Source organism: Astatotilapia calliptera, chromosome 23 (assembly GCF_964374335.1).
Source record: "Astatotilapia calliptera chromosome 23, fAstCal68.1, whole genome shotgun sequence".
In the NCBI taxonomy this organism is placed as follows: Eukaryota; Metazoa; Chordata; class Actinopteri; order Cichliformes; family Cichlidae; genus Astatotilapia; species Astatotilapia calliptera.
In genome coordinates, this window is record NC_137443.1 from 11890853 (window position 1) to 11915162 (window position 24310).

Below are 24310 nucleotides of genomic sequence, written 5' to 3' on the forward strand. Positions count from 1 at the left end.
ACCAGCCCACAGCTTTTCATTATTTGCTAATCTCCTGCCCTACCTACTCACTGTAGTCGTGTTACTAATAAAGTGAATTGAAGCATCCTGTCGGTGACACAATCCAACTTTCTCACACAGTCTCAGTAAGCTAAATTTGCTATCGCTTTATTGTGGTCATATTTCAGATTGCATACAGTTAAGTTAGTCATGTAGCTACACAGCTCTTCCTCGTGTGTTTTGCCGCCACGTTATTTGTTTAATGTAGTAGTAAAAAAAAATTGGATAACCACACACATGTCGGTGGGAACTTCTGAGGGCACTGTCTTCCGCATATATTTGGTTTTGCATTTACATGCACGAATGCAGTGAATGTGGCCTCTCTCTCTAGTTATCTTTCCAAAGAATAGATGTAAATCTATAGACTTGGTGTGGTTATGGTCTTGAAGTTGGTTAGCAGTCAAGATGAAAGTCCTAGTAATGGGCTTGACACCATTGTTCTGCGCACTGCTCAAACCACCAATTCCTACTAAACCAGTTTTGTCTGAGTGACTTTGATCCACGCACATTAAATACACTTCAGGCAAAAACCAGAATGAAGCTTTGTGCACGCCCTACGTGAACCACATGCACCATTACTATAGCAGGCAGAGTTTGTGGCTCTGAAAGTCGAGGGGATTACAAAGCGTTGTGTCTGCACTGTTGAGCAGGTTAGCAAATTAACAGGGAATTATTGCGGCCTGCATTCCTTGGCCAATGTGGCCCCGTAATCCTGGAGACAGGCAGGCAGGGCGCATGGAGTAATGAACCAAGTGGTGCACATCAGACCGGAGGCAGACGGAAACTACACGGAAAAGCTCAGAAAGAAATGCTTTGCCGTAACGGGCCACAGTATTAGTTTCAGTCCTGTGTTTAATATTCAGTTAATCAGAAACTTGTTACTGTGATTGCTTCCAGTGTTCAGTTTGTGAATTCTCCACCAGCACGATTGATAGTCTAGCAGTGCTGTAGCGAGTCATCAACCGCAGGTAACTGTTATCTTTACACCTATGCACTAATTACATGAAAAAAACAAAACAGTTTTACTTCTGAAATGGGAGACGGCGTTAACCAAAATTCACCTCGAGTTATTGAACACCAATGGAGTGTTTAGGTCACGGTCTGAGCTAAACATGCACTACAGTTTTAAAAAAAAAACTGACATAAGGAACAGCACCAGCAGAACTGCTCATAACTAATTAAACAGAGCCAGCATCTTTACCACATTACTACACATGGCACGGGTAACTTGTGCGTTAGTGAAGGCACCATTAATGCTGATTGATGTACAGGTTCACCGCACAGCCTGCATCTATTTTCAGGAAAAGCTTTGCGTGTTTCAGCGAGACGGTGCCAAATCACATCCTTCGAGTTTTCCAGGAGCTTTACTCTGTAGTCCAGACCCATCACATATTGAAAACATCTGGTACATCAGGAAACCAAAAGTAACGAAGGATGTCTCAAACAGATGAGCGATTTAAGTATGGGAAACATTTGCTTTCAAACCTTCAGAAATCAGTCTGCTCACTATGCACTCTCTCAACCGGTTGCTGGAATCACATAGTAAGCAGCGTATTTTTAGAAAAATACCTAATTAAACAAAATGCAAATTTTTTCATTTAAAGATGAGCTTTAAAATAACTTATCATATAGTAAATGTATATTTTAAGTTTGCACACAGTGGTAGAAGTAGGGAAGCAAGGTCAGATTGTTTTCCATTAGATTCTGAACGATCGAGGGAAAGTCCCTAAATTTGTCTTGTCTGGATTACTCTCCTTGTTTCTTTCTTTCTCTTTTCCCTTCAAAACACACACACACGCTGAGAAAGCGATCCAGCACTGTATCCTGCTGTCCAGCTGTACAAAAACACCTCGGCCCTGCTCCGTATGCTCAGTTGAGGCTCGTCCAACTTTTCCAGGCAGTAAAAAGCAGCGAGGCAGTTGGTTGGTCAGTGGGATAATTACTGAATCATTTTTTCCCCCTATATCTTGACCTCAGTCAGGATTTTTGTCCTCCATCTTAACCTAATTTTCATCAATTAAAGCAAATGACTACTTTAAATACTTTGTGCTAGTCGGTGGTTCACCCATGCGTTTCTAATGAATGGGTTCATGAAATCTTTTCAGTGATTTAACAGACTGCAGTGAAAGTTTTGGGACAGCTGGTGTGGTCAGAGTTGCATTAAACAATGCAACTCTGACCACAATGTAGTCCTCAGTAGTTTATTACAGATAGCCTTGCGTTTAATCTCTCCTGATAAAATACTAAAGATCAGCTCCAGACATCCCAGTTAAGCATGTTACTGTGTCTTCCTGTATGACACCACCCTCAGTCTAAAGGGGACCTGGAAGACTTGAGCCTTGAAGGCCGTGCTTGGTCTGTGTGCTCGCTATCGCCACTGTTTGTGTGGGCCAGTAAAGCTTCCCTAAGGGTAACAGTGTTTAGTTTGTGCTTTGTCTCCCACCGCACATGCTGAGCTAAGGGTATTTTATTGCACGTTACCATGACAACTGCTTGGCCTGCTGGATATGGAGGCTTGTACAGCAATTCCAGGAAATGGGGTTACTTCCTCACTCAGCGCGAACAACTTCCTGCCCTCGGCTGTATGGGTATTTGCCCGTACTCTGGGACACTCGTTCGTGTGGTGTCTTTGTCTGCAGTTTCATAATTACTTCCCCATATCAATCCACAGCTATTAGCTCAAACTCCGTCTCGTCTCGTCTCCCTCCCTCTGTCTCACTACCTATTCGTCTTCTTTTTCTTCCTTCTTCTCGTACGAGCTCTTTAGGGACCTTTTATGGTGACTTATAAAGTGAGCACCACTAGCCAGACTCCACTTGAACTGTGGTTTCAGGCTTTTCTTTACATAGATTTTTATTACATTTAAGTCTCAACATTTTTAGCTTTTAGGGCTTTCACATGAAAATATAGGAAGCTTAAAAGAACACATCGGTTTGAGAATTTCCACAAGTGCATTCTGAACTCGACAGCCTGCTGGACATAACCACTGAGAAATGTCTTGTTTAACATGTTTTAGACGTGTGGTATAAGCTGTGCAGAGCATAAAGGTTGATTGTGATTGCTCAGTGTCCTGCTTGTACAGTCTGTCTTACTTTTCTGTCTTTTCCTTATCAGCAGCAGTGTGTCTACAAAGCTCCTCTGTTAGGTTGCCACATAGTGTGTGGTGTGATATGGGGAGAGTGTATCAACCGCACATCACACCAGTGCGAGTGTCACTTTCACCCCTGAACTACATGCTGTCACAGTAATAGACGGGCATTTTGATTTCGACTGCGACTGTCTGCTGTGGGAGTTGCTCAGCTCACTTAAAAAAAAATATCCAAAAGCAGTTGTTTTGGAGAATGTCCTGATGGCATTAATATCTGTATATTAATATATTATTATCTTACATTTCTACTTTTCTAATATATTTGAGACATTGTTCTGTGTTTCAAGCATTTTCACTATTTCCAAATCCAGAAGTGAGATTTCTCTCTTGGAGGCTGTGTTACACATTGTGTGACCACAGCTCGTAGTGGCATTCTCATGTTCAAAAAGTTTGTGACACTTCCACCAGAGTCAAGCCAGAGTCACCAATGCTGGTGATTGCTGCCACTGTAATAAGCGCCGATTGTATCACTGCTCCCTTGGCCACTGTTGTGTTTATGTCTGACTCTTCACCATCGTGACTGGTGTCACCGTGACAGAATGCTGCCAGTGCCTGAAAAAGGCTTCTAACAGACTAATTAGTGTCATCTGAAGGTGACAATAATACTAAAAGACGACTGTGTCAGCAATGATGAGCTTGCCTTTTCTCAGCACCCTAAGTACATTGAAAACTCTAAAAGTGCAGTTTTAAAGGCAAGAGTTTTCTTATTTTAGAACATAGCAGCACACAGATTTACTGGTACAGGGCCAACTTTAAAAAAACCTGACAGCTGACAGAGTTATATTACATCATGACATCAGGTAATTGTGAAATGGGGTTTTTTACATCCTGTTTACCACTATAATCACAGCTGGTTCAATTATGGATGAGCTCCTTTCATGGTTGATAAAAGCCTCTAAAATCCACAAACCTGGCTTTTATCTACCCCGTGAAAGGGCACAAGTAGCTGTTTTTCCCAGGTTAAGTGAATTTGTAGTAGTCCGTGTGTATTTATTAGCCTCTTTTTTGACTGTTACTGATGAAAACCGGATGCCTGGATCAACATGCAATTTTTTTTGCTGCAGCACTGCATGTGCTCAACTAGAGTGTGCACAAAATACCAAGAGATGATAATTGATTTGCAAAAGGCAACAGGTAAATTATGTTATCGTGTTTTTTGAACCAGTGGAAGAATTACTTAGATTTAGCAAAGCTAAACCAGACCAGAATCCAGGTCTGTTCAAAGAATTCAATTGAATAAGTTTCAGTTCACAGTAACAACATCCAGAGTGCACGTTACCCTTTTTTGAGACAGCTGGCACTGCTGTTGAGAAATCAGCTTTGTTCTTTAAGCTGAAATGTTTGAAATGGCTAACACCAAAAACTAAATGTTCTCTATGCAACTTATTTCTGTGCAGCCTCCTACAGTTTTGAGTGTGCAATGATGTTAACATGCTAAAAGCATGAGGACAGTCTGAAGAATAATCTTCGCAAAGGCACCTGTACAGAGTCAGCTTCCATCACCAGGGATCACTCACAGCTCTGTTTCAGTCTTATCACACTGCACAGTCTATAAATCTGCTTTTGTACTCACTCATGCTTTGCCGTCTTCTTTAAACACTCACACACACACACACACACACACACACACACACACACACACACACACACACACACACACACACACACACACACACACACAAAATCACACAGTTTGAAGATAAGGTAGCAGCAAGTGAGAAAATGAACAAGGGCTTTTGTTCCAAGGATCCAAATAATCACGAGCATTCAGTCAGGTAACTTGTGTGTTCCTTCACAGCTCACCACATCTGGTGGTAGTTTCACTGTTGACTTTGTCGATCGAGTCTTATCAAGGCTCTCATTCCTGGGAAATGTTCCTGTCCATGGATCATTGATAGTAGTGTGAGAACGACTAGGTGGAAGGGATACAATGTTACCAGTCTGGATTACAATACACTCATCAGTCATATGAATGTGTGTGAACCAATTGTTTTTATTTTGGAAAAACAGATTGCTAAACTGTTTTCCAACCTTCCCGTCCGGGAATTGGTAACCTGTGTAGTGGGTAATTCAGCTGTGTGTGTGTGTGTGTGTGTGCGCGCTTTTTAAAATGGCGTAATAAGAGGCAGGCTGTCCCAAATCTGGTAAGATCATTGCATCTGGCATTACGACAGCTTGTATGGGAAGCTCGTCAAACCAGTCGGGGGATGAGAGCACAGTTTTCCGGTCTTTGCTCTCATACTTCCATTCTTTCATTCCATCTGCCTTCATACACCCGTCTTCTCAGCTCATCATCCTCTATTCACTCAACTAAAGAACTAACCAGCAAAACACAGTAAAGCTATCTGCTAGAGGACTAGTATCCGGTGTTAGCAAAGTGGAAATCTTTGTAATCATTTCTATAAAAGCAGATAAAACATGACTTAACATGTCTTAACCACATAAGTGTGGATTATTTTCATTGTGTTAATATGTATGCATGATTTTTAACCAGGGCAAGCGCAGACGCTGTGTGTCAACAGAAGTGGTCCCAAAATAGCACGATATAGTCTGTGGTCTGTCATACAGCAACAGCAGTCTGATATCAACTCATACTGAAGTGCAGTGGATGCCTGTGCAAGTGTGCATATCGTGGGTAGCATGTGTGTGTGCATGCCTGCTGGGATTATAAATTTCACTGTGGTTTATGTACGATATCCCCGTGTCTAATGTGCTATGTCCATCAGCCTCACTCTGAAGCATAAGTCTCCTGGACCAGACAGTGAATGCACAACACTTTTCAAATAAGCTGTGTGCAAATTTATCAATAAAATAATCATAGTAAACAGGATTAGCTGTCATTATTGCCCTCGTGGCTTTTTAACTTGAGTGACACTGTGATTAATCTAGACTCAGGAAATAACACCACTGCTGAGCGCACTTCCTGTAATGCAATGACTGTTTTGTGAAGACATTGTTGGCGTTTCTTCTAAATCAGCTGACCTACCCTCAGTTTTGTAAAAAGAGCTCTGTTCTGCAGAGTGGGGATGCATCGTATAACCACCAAACATGTGAGACTATAAATGAAGCAAAGTGCTAAGAAACATTTATACAAGTGCTTCTAATAATTTATGACAGTTCTGCTTAATTAATTACAGATGCTAAACAATGACCTCCTTGATTTAGCTAGCATATCACATTTGCAAATAAAGGCAGAGAACACCACACTTCTGTCTGGCATGATGGGCTGCCGTGGTGTGCATGAAGACCTCCTCAGCCATGTGTCTTTGGCGGCTCGAAGGCTGCACAATGGCTGATGTGTCTGGTTATGAGTGTCTCACTAGTGTGAAGAGAGATGGTCTTTGTTGTCTTCATCAACGCTCATTTTTGTGTGCCTGTGACCACTGCCTGATTTCAGACTGCCTCCGCATAGCTGGAGAGATGAGTTGCAAGCCCCCCGCCTTATGTCTCTGTAGCAGGGCAGGAAGGAAAAAAATTGCAGTTCTGCTTGGAGGGTTTCCCTCACAGGGGAGAGTGTGCATCTGTGGTGGTGTTACCATTTAATGGGGAGAAACCTGAACGAGTTTTAAATACTCACTTTTGAATTTCAAAGAGTGCGAGCGAAGCTGGGGCTCCCCACCTTTGAGGAACATTTGAGTCATTTAACAATGCTACTTCTTTGATGTGTACGAAAATATTTTTCGCTGTCACGTCATTTATTTATTTCTGTATTTAGACACAGTCATAAACAGGAAGTCATGGATGAAATTATGTACAGCAATCCAATCATTGTACCAACACATTTGACAGAGTTATAGCAGTACAGCTAATTGTTAACTTGTTTTTTCTCAAAGTTGTGATAGTTATGGTATTAATGGAAAACTCTTGACACTTTTAGAGTACATCTGGGTCAGCTCCTTAAAAATACCCCCATAGAAGGGGAGTGGACATTCGTCGACGGAGTGGGTTTGCCTCAACCATTAGACGTGGGTGGTTATGGTAAGAGGTGGCGCTGGGACGACCTCAGTGAGTCCTGCCAACGCCCAGTCATGTTTTTGAGTGATTCCTTCCTCAAAAAAAGAGAGAGACATTAAGTCATTAAAAAAATAAACAAACCAAAAAAACAACAAAAAAAACCCAAAACGCTGCCATGGTGGTAGGTCATTTATTTAGAACGGTAACATTATATTGTGTTGTCAAGATAAAAACTGAAATGTTAGGATGCTTACTGAGTAGTATGCTAATGTTACAGTTACATTATGTTTGTATAAAGGTTTAATGTTAGGCCAAGGTACAAAAGTGATTTCACAGCAGCAGCCGTGCCAGCCTTCTCAAACAAAATGATAACATAAGCAGGATAACACTTTAATGTTTTCACTGTGAAATTACTCAATTTGAATTCTTTGAATGGAACCTCTATGTTGATCCTTGCTTCATTTAATTGGAAGAATTGCCTCCCATGGTCCAAAAAAACCACAGTCACATTGTTTTGCAAACCGGTTATTCCTCGGTCTCCCCCATCCCCTCACATACAAAGTATTTCTGACTCTCTCATCAATGACTCAGAGGAGAGTTATGAGTGCATATGCTGCCTGGAGCGGCGGTCCCCAACCTTTTTTTGTGCCCCGGTTTAATGTCAGGCAATATTTTCACGGACCGGCCTTTAAGGTGTCGCAGATAAATACAACAAAATAAAATGATACGACCAAGACAAAAACTGTGGTATTTTGTAAATATAATAATAATTGCGAATTCACTGTGAAATTGTGTACCCTTATTCACCACGTCCTCCTGAAATGCGCCAACAACATTGAGAGTAACATCCTCCTTTCTGCCCCTTAATGCTCTCTGGATGCTATGGTAACGTGTGAATATTTCTTTCAAAAAAGACACACAACTACAACACAGGAAAAGACTGAGGGGAAACAGAGTTAACGATAAAAAATGTGAAAACCATAAATTTCGCACCCGGGCCTCAACTCTCGCGGCCCGGAACAAAACGACTCACGGACCGGTACCGATCCATGGCCCAGGGGTTGGGGACCACTGACCTAGAGTACCAGTACCATATCTGGGGATATGACTGGGGTTTGGGGGAAACTGAGGATTAGACATGTTTCTCCTTTACCTGGCAAGATTTTAGAACATTTATTTTCAGCCTATACAAAAGTTCGCATTTCACTGAGAAAACTGTTTGATGCTCTTTACTCTTATAATATGAAGATGTTGCACATGCATGATAGATGACAACACAGATTGGTTTATAAGTGGATGGTCTGGCTTAGCATTGGCATTTATTTAGAAAGTGTTGTGGATGTGAAGTGCCTTTCTGGTCTTAAAACTCTGCTCTTGTCTCTTGCAGCCCTGCAGTGTGTGGATGATAAGGCACCTTGTGTAAACAACGCTACATGCCTGAAATTCAGCAATGGCACTGAGTACTGCAGGTAAGATCTACTGGCCGGGCCTGCAACCAAACATAGCTACACCTTTAGTTTAAGTCATGCTGCACACACTTTAACAACATTCAACAAAAAGCGTGAGCACAGCAGTAGACATGCCTCATAAGGGGGGACTGTTGGATGTGAAAGCAAAGGCAGGAAAAAAGTGGGTTTTAGATCAACCCCAGCCTATTCATGGGACCATGAGGTTTTGCTCAGACACGACTGGGGGAATAAAAGACCGCTCTGTCTGACAAAGTACTGGGAACAATACCAACACACACATTTCCACCTCCAAGATTTTATTTCTGGGACATTTCAGGGGTTTTGTTACTCTCTCTTGTGTTTCTGTAGAATTGATCGCTCCAGGCTCTGCCAACACATTTTACTGCGCACCTTTTTGTTTTTTTGTTTTTTTTTTATTTGAGTGGGATGTCAAGGTTGGTAACATTTTTATTACAGGAGAATAACGAGGACAAAAAAATTAAACTGAAGCTTGAAACGACCTGTGAATGAGTCTCCTCGTAGCCGTGGTGTAATCAGACCAGAGAAAGGCCCACAACGTAAAGGAGTCCAGTGGGCCGCTTGAGCTAAGCCTTCCACTTTCTGACAGCATAGGGTAGTTTGTAATTAAGACTGTGTAGTCTTTTTAATTGCATTGCCACTCCCAAGCCAAATTCCAAACACACATGCACCATCGCTGGTTCTTGAAGCTGATCATATTTCATTAAATGTGATGAGAATCCTGCTGTGCGTCTGTTCCCAGAGTTTGTGGAATTTAAACACTGCTACTTGTGCAAGAAGAGATGACAACAAAAGCAACATTCCTTAATGTGTTTGACCTTTTTTTCCTGTCTGCTTCACGGACAGATACAAATTATTGCACAGGTGCCAATCTCTGTGTACACTAGTTTGTTAGTGCTTTGTGTTAATGAGAAAAGAGACGCATGCAGAGGGGATGTGAGGAGATATTGCTACATCGAAATATTATCTAACATCTAAAGACAGGCTGTTTTTAGTTTATTTCTCAGATGGAGGAAGAACATCTAGATAGTGGTGATCAGTGGATTTTTACAAACTAGGCTTAGAAAACAAAACCAACCAACTTCAGAACTGTCGTTAATATGCACAGAGGGTAATACGGCTTCATTTAATTTGTCCTTTCTGCTGCCTTTCATTGGCATGTGTATCTTAAATCATTTGCAGCCTTTTAAGGCTTGACCACATCCTTTTAGGTTTTATTTTTATGATACTGTTTATTACTTTACTGCTATTTAACTGTGGTTGCAGGTTATAATATTAGCATTTTTACGTTTCTTCTACAACTTCTACAACTTTATTCACCATTCCTCCTCAGCTAAGTTTCTCCTTTCCTGACCACAGAGTTGGTATTCTTTCCTCTGATTTGAGTGATCCTGACAATAAGATTAAACTGTAGAGAGGAACATTGCCCTGTAGAGACAAAGAGAGAAGTCTCTCAGTTTAGAAAGTCAGCTGACAGAGAACAGGCCTACTGATTAGGTAGTCAGACAGTTTTTCTGTCTGAAGCCAAACATGAACAACACGCACACTTATGTGCACATAAAGGCACACACTTTCCTCTGTCCAGGCTTTCTGGTCGCAATTGTGTTGTATTGTCAGTCAAAAGGCTCATTGTGCAAAAAATCTAATTATGTCCCTATTAGTCTCCTCAGTGTATTAAAGGCAGCTGGTTGTAAGTAAACAGTCACTCTGGCTATTTAGCTTGGACCTGCTTAATTATGTCACATGGATCATGACCGAGGTCAACAGATAATTAATGTGACAGACTCATGCTGGGTGCTGCTGAAGGACTTGAAATATTTGTTTTGGTTTCTTCACTGCATGAAAACATTTTTGGAATATGCATTTCCTGTAGTTTCACAAGCAGCATGGACGAGTAATGGATGGATGTGTGAGTGTGTGGCTCATGAAAAACCCGATCATTTCCTTTCAGCTGTTCTTTTAAGTTCATGCTCTGTGTTAGCTGTGATATTGTAAAATTTCTTATCTGGTTAGTTTCTACAGAAGAGACATAAAGGGTAGCTGTGAACCTGTCTTTAATTGTCATAACTTTATTACTGCTGCGGTAGTACATATAGAGACATTACAAGAGAGAAACACTCAAACAATCCTGAATAGAAATCTGTGTGTGAGTTCCTTAAAGGCAAAGAGGACATTTGGCCTGCACTTGCTCCCAAAGAGCCAATTATAAGCAGAATCCTGATACAAATGACTCAGTCCTGTCTTTGCATGAATACAGTAGAGGTTCAAAAGAGTTTCAATATTGTAGGAGCAGCCATATCTGTTCATTGTTGTAGTAAAGATGTAGGTAATTAAGTGTTATAGTTTTATTTCCCTCACTGTATCCATATTGCAAACCAACTCTACATTTCCTACATCATGATTATAACGTTGTGCACACATTATGTGCAAGTCCTTAGTGGTTTTCATCATGTTATTTATTTATTTATTTCCCATACACTATGGCTTAAAAATACTTCTCTGAATACATGTCAAGAGGTTGTTACGGGAGACTGGCTTCTAGACGTACTTTGGTATAACACGAAACTTTGAAAAACCCTTCTGGTTAAACTGGGCAAACGAAGCTCTCAACTGTTTCTGAAAGGGTCTCATGATTAATCGTTTTTTACTGCAGAAGGAGAGAAACTATAAACTTCATTCCGTGTTGGGAAGGTTACTTTTAAAATGTATTCCACTACAGATGACAGAATACATTCCCCAAAATGTAACGTATTCCGTTACGTTACTCAGTGAGAGTAATGTATTCTGAATACTTTGGATTACTGAATATATTAATATGCTTTTTACAACTACATGAATGTACTATTGCTCTCTGTGATTTATTACTATTATTGAAGGTTACTCACCATACCAATACCAACTAGATTTTAAAATCTTGATGTAAAATGAGTAACAGTAAGGTGGATATTAGGTAAAGTTGCACTTTTTGACGCGATCCCATATAGAAAACTATTCCGCGCGTATATAAAACAGGTCCGCGGCTCCAAACCGTAGTAAAGGGACCTCTGGCTAATACGCCGGGTTCGTGTCGGGCTCGTAGCCGAAAACTAGCTTTACTTTGTTGTCTGGGTCGACTTTGCTAGCGAGAGACAGAGGAAGGCGTTGAAAGGCTGCTCCAACGGAACTTATTGTTTCGGCGGAAAACACAAACACAGTGTAAAGTCGAGTCTTAATAGCTTACTTACAACTAGGCTCGTCAGGCTCTCTTTTTGGCTTCAGTGGTTATTATTATATTTACATGCTTCCATCTCGCGTTTCTGGTCAGTGACAACTCGTACTTTTCCACTCACCTTTTTCTCCCTTCCTTGCCATATATAACTGGTATGGCAGTCCATTCTCCCTGCAGCACGGGCTACACTGCCCATGAGGCTACATTCTTTAGGGCTTTGCCTGTAACACTCTGCCTATTGCCTTCATATTAAATACGTTTTTGAATGATAATTTTAAAAAATATTTCTTCACATCATTTTGCGGGCCACAAGTAGGAGTGACATGGGCCCCTTGATGTGTGTTTTGTTTGGGTTTCCACCAGCGTGGAATTACCGAAAATACAGAGTGCATAGCCTAACATATGAAACAGAAAAAGACCATCGTGTAATCCGTTCATTTCAATAAAGTAACTATATTCTGAATATCACCTATTTAAACGGTAACTGTAACGGAATACAGTTACTCATATTTTGTATTTTAAATACGTAATGCCGGTATTCCATTACTCCCCAACACTAACTTCATTCACCTTATTTGAAAGAGTGAATGTGCATGGAGTGAAACGGTAATACTTGAACCTCCACACTTCCTCTCTGCACGTGCAGTACTTTTTCAGCTTGCTTCATTTCTGCTGAGATCCTGCACATCCTCTTAATTCTGGAAAGTATAGAAATGCTGCAGTCATGGAAATTCCTTCTGTCCAATATTTTTTGCTTTAAAGAAGAAAAAAAAGTGGAGAAAAAATAAAAGAAAGAAAGAAAACTACAGTTTTATTTTTGCTGTACTATAGGAAATACAGTTTAAAATAATGGTAGTTGCTGAACGCAACATCTGAAAAGTCTTAGGATTAAATTTTTATTTTTTTTACCCCCTCTCTCTTTGGATCATGAGTCTTGAACGTGCACATGGCTGTGAGAGTAAGTCAAAGTGGATGGGAGAGGCCCGTTGGCTGGCATGTAGGGCAGGGTGCAAAAAAGCACAGAAGCTGTCTAACCGGTGACACTACAAGCCATCAGCTTGGGTGTGAAAGCCATGAGTAATTCTCTGTGCAGATTCGTGCATGCCAGTGTGCCCGGATAGGCATTTGTAAATGGATGTTACCTGAAAGTATATTTGGTAACAGAACAGAAACCTTGGTCATGTTTGTGGGCCTCAGTGGAGTTATTACCTGAGAGGTTCAAGCAAGATCAAGACGACACAGATCATCATTATTATGGTATTTTACATCCGCAACATAATCCGTGTCTTCCGCTGGGTCATGCTGCAAACTGATGAACTCTCCCTCCTTTTTAGTCTTTTTTTTTCTCTGTTTTTTGTTCTTCCCCCTTTACATTTCAAACCTTTTCTTAAAGGTGAGGGGAGCGTTAGTGTGTTGTGTAGACCTGCTACCTTTTTGATCTGACAGGTAGAATTAGCCTGCGGGGCAGACGGAGGAAGCGAGAGGGCCTAAACAAAAGAGGATGTCTCTTTTCAGGTAATTTGAGGAGTAGTACCTCGGAGCACAACTTCTTACTAATGATGAGAGGGGGGGAAGGGAAGAGTGAAGAGGGGAGTGTAATTTCCCTCTTGCTATGCCTCCTTCATCAAACTGTCACTCATTTATCCCAAGTCCCTACCACTACCTCAGGGATTTACTAGATGGCATTTGGCCTCTTAATCTTTCCATGGCATCAGTGCTGAATATTTTTTTAGACTATTTTCCAGAATTGTTATTGTTGAGCTCTTCACCCACTGGCTTTATTTAGTAATTCCTGCATCATCTCCCATTTGTGTCTGTGGGCTTGGAGAGCTTTATTAATGTTTGCTACCTCACATGAACTTTTTTTTTGGGTAATAGAGACAAAGAGAAAATGTGGGAAATAAGTAATGTTTTAAAACCACTCAGTCCTTTCTGATTCACCCTTACACTCCTCCAAACCACGCTCCTCGATCAGGCGCACACAGATTTTAACTGCGTTAGGCATATGATCCAAACTAAAATCAACAAACCCTCAAGCTGGAGATTGGAACCCACAGCAGTGATTTCCCACTCTCGCTCTCCCAGGACTTATCTCCTTCCCACAGCCGAGCTAACAGCACTGTAGATGTGGTTGAGACTGGAGCCATAGTGATAAGAGTTTCTTTGTGTGTGTGTGTGCTTGTACACGTACTCTGTCTGTGTGTCTCAGAAAAGTCTAGGGCACCTTAAGCCCCGGGCAAGTTCACATGCTGGCACCCATGGAAAGGTCTGAAGTTTAGATTTAATATTTGATAGTCAAGATGAAGCTCAGTGCAGCCCTTGAGTGTGTGCTTAGAGGCCCAAAAATGTCACAAGACGTGCTTCACGGCTTCAACAAAGCATTGTTTTAACTTATCACAGAGTATGAACCACTGTCATCACATTTTCCTTTATTTCGTCTGGTGTGTGAGCAAGTGGGGGGAGTAGATAATCAGATTATGATGTGGGCTTTAAAAAGCTGATAGTCCCATGATTTGGGACGCCGAAATCAAATCAAGAAAGTGTGCAGTCAGTGTGATCAGTGTAAAATATAAACTGCTGCTGCTTGCAAACCGTAAGGAGGTTCAAACCTCTCACTCAGAAAAAGGAAGACTTACAAAGCAGCGGGGAATGTAGCAACCAGACCATAAACCCACATACAGTAGGGTGACAAGTGGCCCTCTGTCGCGCATTCGTGCAATACCGTGAGGTCAAAACTACCTCAGTTTTGTCATAAGGTTACACGTTGTCCATACGCGCAATGTGTTGATCTAGCCGGCGTGACTTTCCTCACTTGTTATTGCGGAAACAAACAGCAGTCAGCAAAGAAAAGCAGCCGTTATCATCTGGCGAAATTCAATCTGACTTTGCTTTTAGTTCAGCGGTCATCAATCACTGACAGACGTTAGTGAAATCCTCTGACTTTTTTTATTCCCGGCCTGTGTCCCAGTGGGAAGTTTGAAGCAGATTTCTGAAATTAAGAAATCACAAATACTGTGCTTTTGTTAGAGAAGCAATTAAGGGATGACTTCATCTGGAAAATGTCCTGGGTTTTTCCTGTGTACAAAAAGTCCCCCCCAAAAAGAGGTTTGGCTTTACCCCAAAGGAAAATCACCAGGATTGTGATAAAATATTTTTAACCAGTTTGGGGTTTTTTTTATGGGGTTTTTTTTAGGTGAGGTTTCATTTATTTGAGTAAATGTTTGGTTTTTATTTATTATTAAATAACAATAAAATGAAATAATTTGTGTTAAGTAGGGTTGCACAGACTCATTCCCTCAGCTTTAACCTGAAGTTACTTTTCCCCTGCTCATTTCTAAACGGACTGTGTGCAGCGTAGATCTAAATATGGACCTTTTTCAGGCCGGCAGAGCTATTGGCGGAGAATACACTTTAAACGACCGCAGAATCAGGATAATGACAGAACAACATAGAGAGATCGGTAAATGGAGCACTCTGAGACAGAGGGACTCCTGTTCTGTGTACCGCGGCTGCTCAGATGAGCCTTTTTGGACATGTTTCTAAACACAGCCTGCGATTTTTACCACATGACTCCACCCTGCACCGCACTCCTTTGCTCAGTCCTCGTCGATGTTTTTTGGTCCGTCTGCATGGCCTCCTTCTCCTTCTAGCTCTCTCATTACCTTTGTGTCTTTTACTTCCACCTCGGTGCAGCCTCTTCGTTTAATCCTGCTTCCTCTTTTTAACTTTTACATCTGCCTCACCCCCTCCCCACCCCCGCCCGTGTGGCAAAGACAATTTTGGAGCTATTCATGGTTTCTACTCCCCTCATATTTCAACCTTAATATCTATCTTTAAGCGCATTTTAATTTCCCCTTCAACAACAGGCTCTCTGCTATGTGCAGAGGTTTCTGCTGGAAAGACCTGTCCACACACTGCATTTGCAGAGTGCCAGTGGAAACGAAGTCCTAACAAGACTCATTATCATTCAGTTAGAGGGCAAATGGCCCCTCCAGCATATGTGCTGGAAGCTCACTCAGTATACTACTCATTATACTCCTGGCTGTGTCTGTAGAAGAGCTGTAGAGGCTTCCAGCACAACTTCACCTACTTCCAAGGTACACAGAGCTCCAGCAGCGCTTGCAGCGTATAGAACAACTCTAATGTTTAACCGATGTGTTTCGGCTTGTAACCTTCGTCAAGGTCGTGAATAAAGTTTAAATAAAAACCGTTTGCTGTGCTCTAATCACCAGCAGAGTTCATCAGTTCAGTTTTTACTGTATTGTGATGCATGTTGATACAGGAAAACTGTGATAATGTTATCAGATACACTGGGAAGCTTGGACTGTAGTTTCAGCATTTGGATTCACCTCCCTTCAAAACTGTGATAAAGTTGCAGCTCTAGTCTGAATGTCTGATCTGTGTGCCACAAACACCCTCTGTAAGCGTCTGCATAGCTAGCTTGTCTTTTTTTTAATCCCTCAGCAATCTTGCAGCGCTGCTTCTTTTGTGAGCTGAGGTATTTTTGCACAGAAGCAGCAGCGAGATCAGTAACATGTTCTGTACTTTACTTGTGACATCCATGCGTGCACACACACGAATAAAGTGCAGTGAATAGGCCACCTATACTCTGCCAAAGCAGGGAGTGATCCAGGGATTGAAATGTGAGCTGGTTTATGTGCTCCATTTTTCTCTCTCACACAGCTTCTCTGCGATGGCCGCGGGGGGGGGGGGACCATGATGGAGTTATTAAGTGTAGCTGGGACTATAATAGTGTCTGGAAGAAGAGGGGGTGGTGGGGTTGTATACTTGAAGGTGGAGAGGTAGGAGAAGGGGAATTACCACAAAAGAAAATAGAATTAGAGCCTGGGCGATTTCAGGACATAGGGATTAGGAGCGAAGGAGGTGGGGGATATTACGTGAGTTTGTGAGAAACAGTCCAGCCTTCATTGCTCACTGAAGTCCTCACGGCTACGGAGGTCAGCGTGAGGTAGAGGAGGAGGAGGAGGAAGAATACGAAGAAGAGGAGTGGAGGGAGCGAGAGCGAGCACAGGATGGGGGTGCTAATGTGAACCAGCTGTGGAAACCTGACACCTCGAGAGTGGGTTAGAATGAGATCTGGAGGAGTGAGAAAGACAGGGAAAGAAGGGCTGCAGGAAACTCGGAGGAGTAGGGGGAAAGCTGGAGAAAACAGGAGGGACGGAGGCCTCGTGGAGCAAAACAAAGAATCCATTAATGAGCTGCTGCTGTGTTGTTCATGAAAGCAGAGCTCGCCGTGTTAGTAAAGGTGTCCTAATCCCTAACTATGTTCTGTTGTGCATATGGAAATTTGTCAAAGGCTCACACTGCGGTCTGTGTTTTTAGGGACAGACCCGTTTGTCAGTGCGTTATTATCTTTTTCTCAGCGAGGCACCACTCCCTGTCAATAATGGGAATCATGCACAGCCTTGTCTGTTTGCCTCAGGCTCAAGTGAAACAGCCAAGGGCTAATAATGAGCACTCTGTGGCAGTGAAACCTGAAGGACAGGGTAACATTTCCTGACGCTATAGCATTTGGTTCTATCAACACTGGTTAGATGGCACCAGTTGAATTTAATAGAACTCACCATGCGTCATCCCTGTTTAGGAATTTTCACAAAAAAGGCAAATCACTTGTGTGGGGGTTAAAAAATTTTCAAACAAATATTGCTTGTGTACTGAACTAAGAGCCATTTGAAACCTCCATGATGCTGAAATGTGTGGTGCATTATGTCATATTTAAGCCTGTACGCAATCTACACACAACCCTGTTTGAGTTTGGAGTGGAAGTTGTAGACCAGCCTTTGGCCAGAGCTTTAAACCTGGCAGGGCTGGGAATTACATAGCACTCTATAACTTTGGTATCTCAATATAGAAGCTGTGTGATTCTGGATAAATGAAAGAAAAGCAGAAAAACAGGAAATATTGTTTAATCGCTGGTTGTGTGTGTGGTTCTCTTTGGTAACCTGTGTGGTTCAATCAGTTGGCTTTTTCAACCATCTAAAACCATTTTGATTAGCTCCATGATGACAAGTCATGAAGTAGTCATGATTGGCATGTTAATCTGCATACTTAGTGAAAATATTCATATTTGACACATATGTAGTGATGACATGTCACCAAAGACGGTGGTACAATTTTTATTGGCAAATTCACATCATTTTAAAATAAGCTGTTTCCACCATCAGTGTATAAAACAAACCCGTGGTTAACAAAGTTGTTTAAATAAAGCTCAAACTGGGCTACGATTACATTAAAGGAGAAGTGTTGGATTTCCCTGGACCTCGTATCACCCCCAAGTTTTAACAGTAAAGATGTGTAAAAAGTTCAGAGTGAAACATAAACCTGGCATTAATCTGGACACGCTTTTCTTTGTGTGACAGCCCGCTAACGTGATGTATGTCCGAGGGCAGACGGCCGTGTCATTACTTTGGGAGAGGTGGGCGGAGAGGTTGTCTGGGAGAAGAAAGAGCAGTCCTAATTCCCAGGACGGCCGCCTTGTTGTGATATCGCGAGCAGGCCGCGGGGAGGGACGTCTCTTTGTTTGTGTGTTTTTGTGTGTGTTGTTTGAAGGCATGTGTTTTGGAGCGTGTAGGGGTCGCGGTACAAACACACTGATACTGCAGCAGAGACGGACAGGGTGGCCATGCCTAATTTGTCTACTACTACGCTAATCTATTATCTCATCTGCCCAATTAATAAAACATAAAAAAACAGAGTGTGTGCAAACAAAAGACAAAAGGGGAATTTGTTCATCTCTCTCTTTCGGTAATAACCATATGATACTCACAGCTTTATTCTGACGCTGTTGTTCAGCAAATCCACTGAAAGTTTGTCTCAAATCGAGTGAATGTTTTATGTTTTGGGCTCATGAGTGCACAGGTATTTTTGTAATGAAGGTACAGGGTGATTATTAGCACTATGTGGCTCATTGATGTGTTTTTAATAATTCTGGTGGACAGTTCAGGTGTTTATATAATGTGTAGTTTGGGATTAGTTCAGTTAAAAAAATATATGAGCGTTTTGCTTGATATGTTCAATTTAGTGTATATTTTTAAAATCTGTGTACACAGCAAACTTATTGTGCACTGCATTTGTGAACCGTTTAGTGTTTGAGTGGGAACGTTTTCTCAGATGTTGTTTGTCATCTTTGGATGATTCACATGTTATACCAGCCAGAAGTTTCGCAGATGCGATTGATCTGTGAGACTTTATGTGGCATGATTCATGACTCTCCTGTTTTCCCATGCTCTCACAACCTAATATCTTCAAGCTGCCTTGGGGTGGAGCGGCCAGCAATAAATAAGTCAGACTGTGATACTAAAGTGCAAGTAATTCCCCTCTACACTGTCATCCGATCTTTATGTGGGTCACAACACAAATCTGTAGTTCTTCCATTTATATATCATCCTTTAAGTTGAAATTGTCGAGGATGTTTAAGTCTTTCTCTTTTTAAAAGAAAAAAACTAGTAACACGTTTCTGCATGTGTGGTGTTGGATACTCGGTGGTGTATCTCTGCTGTCCTTTTTGTGTTACCTGAGCCCCTCTGGGGAGGCAGGATTAGAGGCCTCAGTAAGAGGCAGCGGGTTGCTCTGTTCCCCTCAGTCCCCAGGTGGTGTGTCTGTCACACGCAAGAAGATGACATGAAAAATAGCATACACAGGAAACTGTCTGACTTTTTTTTTCTTCTCAGCAACAGAATAACACTTATGATCAAGTACCGTCACACATGGAGAAGTGCTAAGTGAAAGTGGGTGGGACTGAAAAAAACAGAGGAATAGAAAGTGACGAAGGGAACATTGTCTTTGATAACATGCCTAGCTGACTTATTGCGTAACACTGTAATTTTTTCTCCTCGCTGCTCGGCATGCAGCTGAATCACTTTACTGAAAAAAGGAGAAAACATGAAATCGAAAGAAAGGGGTGGTGAAGAAGAGAGGAAAAAACACACACACACATTTTGCAGACCAAATGTGGTGGTAATTTAAATAAGTCAAGCATTCTTGCCCATACTGTTGCCTGTTTGTCTGTTATGTATCGTTTAGCCCTTTGTCCAGGTAATTGCTAGCACTTTCCACTTGTTGTTTTCAGTTTCTGCCATGCTGCAGTCAACAACTTCCAGATAACTCCACCTCACATCCTTCTGCTTCTGAACTTCTCCTTTGTCATGAATGACCCCACTTTAACCCTTTGACCAAACCCAGCTTCTGCCTTTTTTCTGAGTGGAGTTTATGGGGAAACAGCTCTGGGGCTAGAGCACTTCCTTAAGTTATCTTAGAGTTAGTCTGTCAAGACACAAAAAAAACCCCATTCAAAATGGCTTTACATGTCTCCTGGGTTAAAGGCATTAAACATGCACGGTGCATACTAAGTTTTAAAAGTCTGAAGCATCTAAAAAGCTATTTTCTCTTTATGTACAGCCACACATTTTGCTACTAAGGGATGTGGTTTCCCGCATGCTGTTATGTAGATCATTATACAGAAATGGAAAGACAGTGTATTAGACAGTAGTGTTTACTTGTGCTGGTTTATTTGTTTCTTTGATGTGTGTGTGTGTGTGTGTGTGTGTGTGTGCGCGCGCGCGCATGCATGCTACATGACTCCTATACAGCTGTTACCCTCAGCGCTCTATCAGTACTCTCAGTAGTAGTCGTCTGATGTGGTGGATTACATCCACCTGAGTGAAACTCGCCCTTTTGTTTTGTTTGTTTGCGCTGTCAGGTTCACATGCTTATTTGTCTTCTTGTTAAGCTCATCTGTTTGTTGTATTGTCTGTATTGAAGGCCGATAAGCTTTTAGTTTTGAGCGTTTAACCTCTTCCATCACTGATTTGTGTTTTGATGTGTGTCCAGGTGTGCTCCCGGCTTTCTGGGGGAGTACTGCCAGCACAGGGATCCCTGTCAACCCGGCTTCTGCCAGAATGGCGGGAATTGCACTGTGACCATGTCACTTGGTGTGCCTGTACCGGGTAGTGCCACCTGTTCCTGCCCTCTTGGTTTTACTGGACCGCACTGCCAAACTACCCAGAACTCCACGTGTTACCCACACAACCCCTGTGAGAACCAAGGTCACTGTACGCTGCTGTCGCTTGACGAGTACAAGTGTGAGTGCCCAGTAGGATGGGCAGGTAAGCTCCCGTTTGATCGTCTCTGCTCTTTCAAGAACCTGATGCATTTTTAAACAGCCCGTATGACTGTTATAACCAGTTATAACTTTTGGGTCTCTGAAAGATATTAATAATCTCTAATCACATCACCACCCTCTGAGAGTCATGAGTTTCATAGCTCCGCTGTGCTGAATAGGAAGTGAGATCCAAAGAGCTAAATGTTAGTTGTTCATCCATGCTGCATTCATGAACATCCAACATCATGCTTCGTTTCAAGAAAAACAACAGATTTATTACACATTTCCACTTCAACGCTTCCTTAATTATATTCATTATATCTTTGCTCACACAAATACAGATGTGTTATTATTTTTTCATTATACATTCCACCTGTCACACTTTGCTGTGAAATATATGATTAGATCTAACTCTCAATTCCTTTTTTCTTTTTACTCCAGAAGTACAAACCAAAATACATGTCAACACAAGTTAGTCCCGACACCCCCAAATCATCTATCAGTGATTTATTTTTATATTCAAGAAATCAAACGATATCAATAAAATTCTGAACCTTAGTTACTAAACATAGAACGTGGAAAGTTTGCACGCTGCTTTTCTTCTGATTTTTAGGCTGCGTTTCTTGATCAGTGACCACTAAATCTCCGCTCTTTGTGCACTTTTGCGTCTTTCAGGAGCACGCTGTGAGTACAAGGACAGCTGTCTCTCTAGTCCATGTGCCAACGATGGAAAGTGCAGCGCTCTCTCCAGCGGCAAATACACGTGTTCCTGTCCTCCTGGTTACAAAGGTCCTAGCTGCCTCAATGACACAGATGAATGTGAAGACACGCCTTCCCTGTGCCAGAACGCAGGCCGGTGTGTCAACACCCACGGCTCCTACAAGTAAGAGCCTAGTTTTTGATACCAAATTCAAAAATGCTCACCGTCAACAGGAAACGCTGATCAAAATGATGTCGCTCTAATTTCTGCTTAAATTTGTGAAAATGATGTTAAGATGTTACCTGCTCTGCCTTTGATGCAGGTGTTTATGCACTCCTGGGTATACGGGTCGACATTGTGAAAGCTCGTACTACCCCTGCTCGCCTTCACCGTGCCTGAACGGAGGCACCTGTCAGCTTAACTTGGACATGACCTACTCATGCCACTGCCTTCCCGGTAGGATTTCAGTTTCCGAAATTTAAAAAAAGAAGAAGCATGAAATAAAATCATTAAAAAAAAATGTGCTACCACAGCTGTTATTTATGTATAAATGAAAGTAGGTTAGTGTTTCTGAATTGTTACACTATGGTGTTTTGGGTGCAAATAGTCTGATGTTGTTGGCTCTGTCATATCTGACACGCAGCACTGTCAGAGTGCTACAGTTAGCGGATACATACAACAAATACACACACGTGATGTTTATATAGCACCAGACGTTGTTAGAGGACGGCATACTAGAGCATTATGCTTCACTGTCTTCCCAAATCAACACTTCATTAAAACCACTAATAATCAAATGTATTTATTTCATGTACGTCAGGTTTCAATGGCACTAACTGTGAGAACAACATCGACGACTGCCCCAATCACCAGTGTGCCAATGGAGGAACCTGTATGGATGGGGTCAATACCTACAACTGTCAGTGTCCTCCAGAGTGGACTGGTAAGGCACTTTCATGTGCAGTTATTTATGTGTGACTAACATTTTCCACATGTGCCACTCTTATCTGTGGCTGAAGATGACCTGAAGTCTGGAACGTCACCTCTCCATCCATAGCAGATTGTTTGAACTGTTTAAAAACATTTCTTTGACATTTTGGCTATGTTTGATTGTTTTCTACACACTTCTGAGGACTGCTAACTCTCCTAACACCTTTGCGTGGCATCCACAGCACTTGTGTTTACAAAGTGAATATGCAGGCAGCAGCTTTCTAGGGCTTGTCTGAGTTTTGTAGCAACGATGGTGCTTTAATGATTCAAAATTACAACATTTGAGTCCCTCTATGAGGAAAAATTATGTATTTTGGTTCTCTGTCAGAAGCTCAGCATGTTGTAACGTGGCAGGCAAAGGATTAACCTGTTCGTTTTAAATCCCCCCCTCACAGGTCAGCACTGCACAGAGGACGTGGATGAGTGCCGGCTGCAGCCAAACACCTGTCAGAACGGAGGTACCTGCAGCAACCTGCCTGGCGGCTACGTCTGTGTATGCGTCAATGGTTGGAGTGGACCTGACTGCTCTGAAAACATTGATGACTGTGCAACAGCTGCATGCAGCCAAGGCTCCACATGCATAGACCGTGTTGCATCCTTCATCTGCGTGTGTCCTCACGGAAAGACAGGTGGGCGTTCATACGAAACCCTGTACAACGTTAACTCTAGTGTAAATAATGGTGCCATGAGTTCGTACTGAAACTATAGATGTCCTTGACCCTTTCTTTGGTACTTCAGAGAAATGCTGCTTTCTGTGGAACACGTCTAACCTTAACTGATGTTTTTCTAAGCACATGATGCCTCTGTTGTTGTTAAAGAATATTTCACACGGAAATGAAACTGAGCTGTTACTCTGTAAAACAGTCTAATTATACCATAGAATATGTTTTTGCATTTTCACCCTGCTGATTAGTCAGCACGGTTTTGGCGTTAGAGCAAGGTAAGCCTCCCCCAAGTAGCAAATTTGCATTGACTTTGTTTTTCTCTGAAACGGGTATATAACCATGTGCAGGAGACTCTCCAGGGACATTTTGTCTCACCATAGTTTGCATTAAAGTCTTTTATTTTTTTCACTCATTCGATTTGATGTAATGTTCCCCTCAGGTCTGCTCTGCCATCTTGATGATGCCTGCATCAGTAATCCCTGCAGAGAGGGCTCTCAGTGTGACACCAATCCCATTACTGGTATGTTCAACTGTAACTGTCCACCTGGATATATTGGGCCCACCTGCAACAACGACAGAGATGAGTGCAGCATAGGTGAGTCTTCTCAGCAAATAAGCTTTAATCTCTGTCAGCCTCTGTTCTCTGCTGTTATTTATATACCTCTGCTGTTTACCAGCAGGCACCAACCCCTGTGAGCACGGTGGGCAGTGTGTGAACACTGATGGTTCCTTCACCTGTAACTGTGTTCGAGGCTACGCGGGCCCACGCTGTGAACAAGACATAAACGAGTGCGCGTCAAACCCTTGCGAGAATGACGGCACTTGTCTGGATCGTATCGGAGAGTACACCTGCATTTGCATGCCTGGTAAATTTCTTGTAATTTTTTAAAATAATGTTATATTTTAACACAGCAAAATGTGAAAATTGACACACGTGAAAATTCTGTTTTATAGTCAGAAACGGGTCATTTTGCATTTAACCACAAAACTTAAAGTAA

At 42.0% G+C, this 24310-nt stretch overlaps 1 protein-coding gene across 2 annotated transcripts in view; it reads left to right on the top strand.

Moving 5' to 3' along the window:
* The window catches only part of notch2 (notch receptor 2), a 42557-nt gene that overhangs the window by 3458 nt on the left and 14789 nt on the right, over positions 1-24310 (top strand). Inside the window, exons 2-9 of one of the 2 annotated variants that reach the window (XM_026160039.2) lie at positions 8529-8610; positions 20687-20961; positions 21633-21840; positions 21980-22113; positions 22478-22600; positions 23043-23276; positions 23752-23907; positions 23990-24178. In XM_026160039.2, the coding sequence (XP_026015824.1) occupies positions 8529-8610; positions 20687-20961; positions 21633-21840; positions 21980-22113; positions 22478-22600; positions 23043-23276; positions 23752-23907; positions 23990-24178 (1401 nt within the window). The remainder of the gene's footprint in view (positions 1-8528; positions 8611-20686; positions 20962-21632; positions 21841-21979; positions 22114-22477; positions 22601-23042; positions 23277-23751; positions 23908-23989; positions 24179-24310) is intronic. The other variant, XM_026160040.2, reaches the window with a different exon arrangement.